This window comes from Desarmillaria tabescens (genome assembly GCF_030435595.1).
Source record: "Desarmillaria tabescens strain CCBAS 213 chromosome Unknown EV420scaffold_28, whole genome shotgun sequence".
NCBI lineage: Eukaryota > Fungi > Basidiomycota > Agaricomycetes > Agaricales > Physalacriaceae > Desarmillaria > Desarmillaria tabescens.
Window position 1 is genome coordinate 148,439 of NW_026848327.1, and position 2,876 is coordinate 151,314.

The 2,876-nt window shown below is 41.1% G+C and overlaps 1 protein-coding gene across 1 annotated transcript; it reads right to left on the reverse strand.

The window, feature by feature from the left end:
* Nucleotides 1–1,316: 1,316 nt before the first annotated feature.
* On the reverse strand, nt 1,317–2,607 carry EV420DRAFT_1621513 (uncharacterized protein; the record flags this gene model as incomplete). Its single annotated transcript, XM_060475708.1, has 7 exons — nt 1,317–1,498; nt 1,603–1,809; nt 1,866–2,042; nt 2,091–2,140; nt 2,187–2,297; nt 2,413–2,533; nt 2,583–2,607. The coding sequence occupies 7 exons, from the start codon at nt 2,605–2,607 to the stop codon at nt 1,317–1,319; spliced, it is 873 nt and encodes a 290-aa protein (XP_060328398.1).
* Between the last annotated feature and the right edge of the window lie 269 nt (nt 2,608–2,876).

Consider the following 2,876-nt stretch of genomic DNA (forward strand, 5'->3'; position numbering starts at 1 on the left):
AAGTCATCAATTGATTCATTATATACATCTTCCATGTATCTGTGTAGGCTGTATCAAATATTCTGGATGGAAACTCAGGGGCTATTAGTCATTCCAGGTAGAAGATTCAATCATTTCAATGACCCAGAGAATGAACACTGTATCTTTTTGGGATCTGAAATTTTCTGCAGAATTAATATGGAGTGATGTTCTTGACGTCTTGCCAAAGATAAATGGATCAAGAATGAGCTAGAACAACCTTCCTTGCCATTGCCTGTACAATTGTAACCTTCTTGAAAAGTAAGAAATTATCAAGGATTTCAAGTTCTCACCATTAAACAGCAACATTGGCTTTCAGCAGGATTGCAGGATCATTTATTATGCTCAAAATATTCTGAATGCAACTTTGCATTCTGCTCATGATAAAATATGGTCACAATGAAAATATGGAACAGTTAGTATATGGGGTGCAAAAATGACTGATCTCCAAATGTCATTGGAGCTTGCCATCCACCATTGGTGGGATACGTGGGATGGTCTAACACATTTTAGCATTGTGTATTGACAATAGAAGATAGTATACATAGACAATGGATGAATACAGGATGCTTCGAGCACAAGGATAAGTCCAGCAAAACCAAAGCCCAGCATCCACATTCCCAGAAGTTCCAGAAGATGGTACAGACAGGCCAAGGAAGCCTGGAACATATGCATATGTACATTTATCACTGCCATTGCAATACCTTGCTCTGTCTGAAAGATTTACTGTCCAGAAGTGATGCATGAGAGCAGAGGAAGTTCAAGGAAGGTCAAAAGATTACTGCAAACACAGCTCTCTTAATAGGCCATAATAGAGGCAATTCAGATTAATAGGGCAGAACATCATAGTGAAGGTGGTCTCCAAGGCCCCCTTTATAGCTATTCTCGAAACCACTCTAGGGTAAATTAATTTTTAGAATTGAGAATTAGAGAAGACAGTACCAGGATCATCTACCCTGCTTGTGCCTGCGTATTGATCAGCCCTATGAAGATCACCCTGCAACTGATTATTCTGGGCATCTGACTCTTCCTCCTGATCAAGGTCTTCCCATTCTTCAGGCATCAGTATGTTATTATTTCAGAACATCCCAACAAGGGCCAAGTACATTTTCCATACTGAATGTCTGTTAATAATAGGATGCCTGAGCTGTTTGAGAAATCCATCCACAAGCATGGCGAATGAATCAGGAACAAGTTTCAGCACAGGGTGGTCAGGGGGTGCATAAATTGCCTGGGCAGCAATGATGAACTCAGAAGTGAATGCAACCTGAGCATTAAATTAGTGATTGAATTTCTTGTCACATTCCTGCTCTTGCCTTGAAATCTTTTCTGCCAAAGCATTCAGGTGCTTGTTCTATAAGCAAAGGGACACTGTTTGGCCTGGAAATCTTCTGATTATGACATTTTTTTGTGTTGTTGTTCTCTGAGACATATACATCTAATTCTGCTTGAAGCCAAGGCAGGAACACATAATGGAACACTTGTCTAGAGATGGAGGAATGTCAGGTAAAAGTAGAAATAGTGGGCACTGGGATACTAATGCTTCTAGTGGCACCTTTGGATCATACCACCCATTGTCAATACCAACCTGCAGCAGATGTTCAAATCCAGGTGACCAACATCTGCATAGAACACTCCAGATGATCTCAGCCAGCAAATTCTTCTTCTCCCGCATCCAGCAGTGTTGAAGTGTGCCAATTAAAGTGGGATCTTGCCAATACCTCAAAAATGTATGAGCTCGGGCCAGGTGACCATTTTTGTTACCAAGATCACTCTGCATCAAGAGCGGTCCTGCTGAGATGGATTGTCAAGAAGAATAGGGGCAAAGAATTTTGGTCCTGATGCACCACCCATCCATTCAACCATGTCAAGGTAATAACAACTGATGAGAACTGGATTGCTATTGTTCCACCAAACATTCATCCATTTCAGAACTCCTGTGAAGGGATCCACGCAACCATATAGACAGATGCCAAATCGAACTTTCCATTTGTCATGTTGGTCCAGACACCAAATGTCATTGACTCCAGCACAGTGAAAGATTCATGGATGCAACCGTCCTCTTTTCCTACCTGCAAACAGCACCAGCTCTTTCATCCAGAACCAGTCTTCAACCACACCTCTGAGAACTTAGAACTCAAATTTCAAGAGGCAGTAAAAGGAAGTACTCAGGAGCAAGTATGCCACATATGTGTTTAAGGTGCTTGCACATTTCTGTGTGGCCTGCTGTTGGGTAGATAGTACATAAGTATGACATATCTGCATCAATTGATGTGACACTATGTTTTTGTTGTCATGTTGAAAGGAGCCCCAAAGATTTTCTGAGGTTCTTGAGGCTCTTCAATCTGGACGTTTGTATATGAAAGAACATTTTTGAAAAATCACAGCACATACTCTAGACAGTATTTCTTTGTATTGAATACCTTGTGCAGCTCCTGTTGCATAACTTCATCTGTCATGTGATCATTCATCTTCCATAGCTGATGGAGTCTTAGTTCAACCAACTCCATAGGAACTGAAAATGTAAGTAAGTATTCATGTTTGAAAACTTTAGAGGCAAGTACCATGTGGAAGATATTGATTGGGCATTGTCTCACCTGGGAATTGAGAATGCAGTTGGTGGGGCAAAAGCTAACAATGCAAAATCTGGTAACCACTTGAGACTCTGACAGGAAAGTCCTCCCTTCCGAGGTCTGTCCAGTTGTGGTCGTTCCAGATTAAAAAATGCATAATAGTTCCTCATGAATTTTTCTTAATGCCACCTGTCTGCATGCCAGAACCCGCTGTAGCCAGTAAGGCAATTTCATACTGCAGATTCCTTTATCAAGTAATTTGCCAATGAGGATCACCACCTGTCT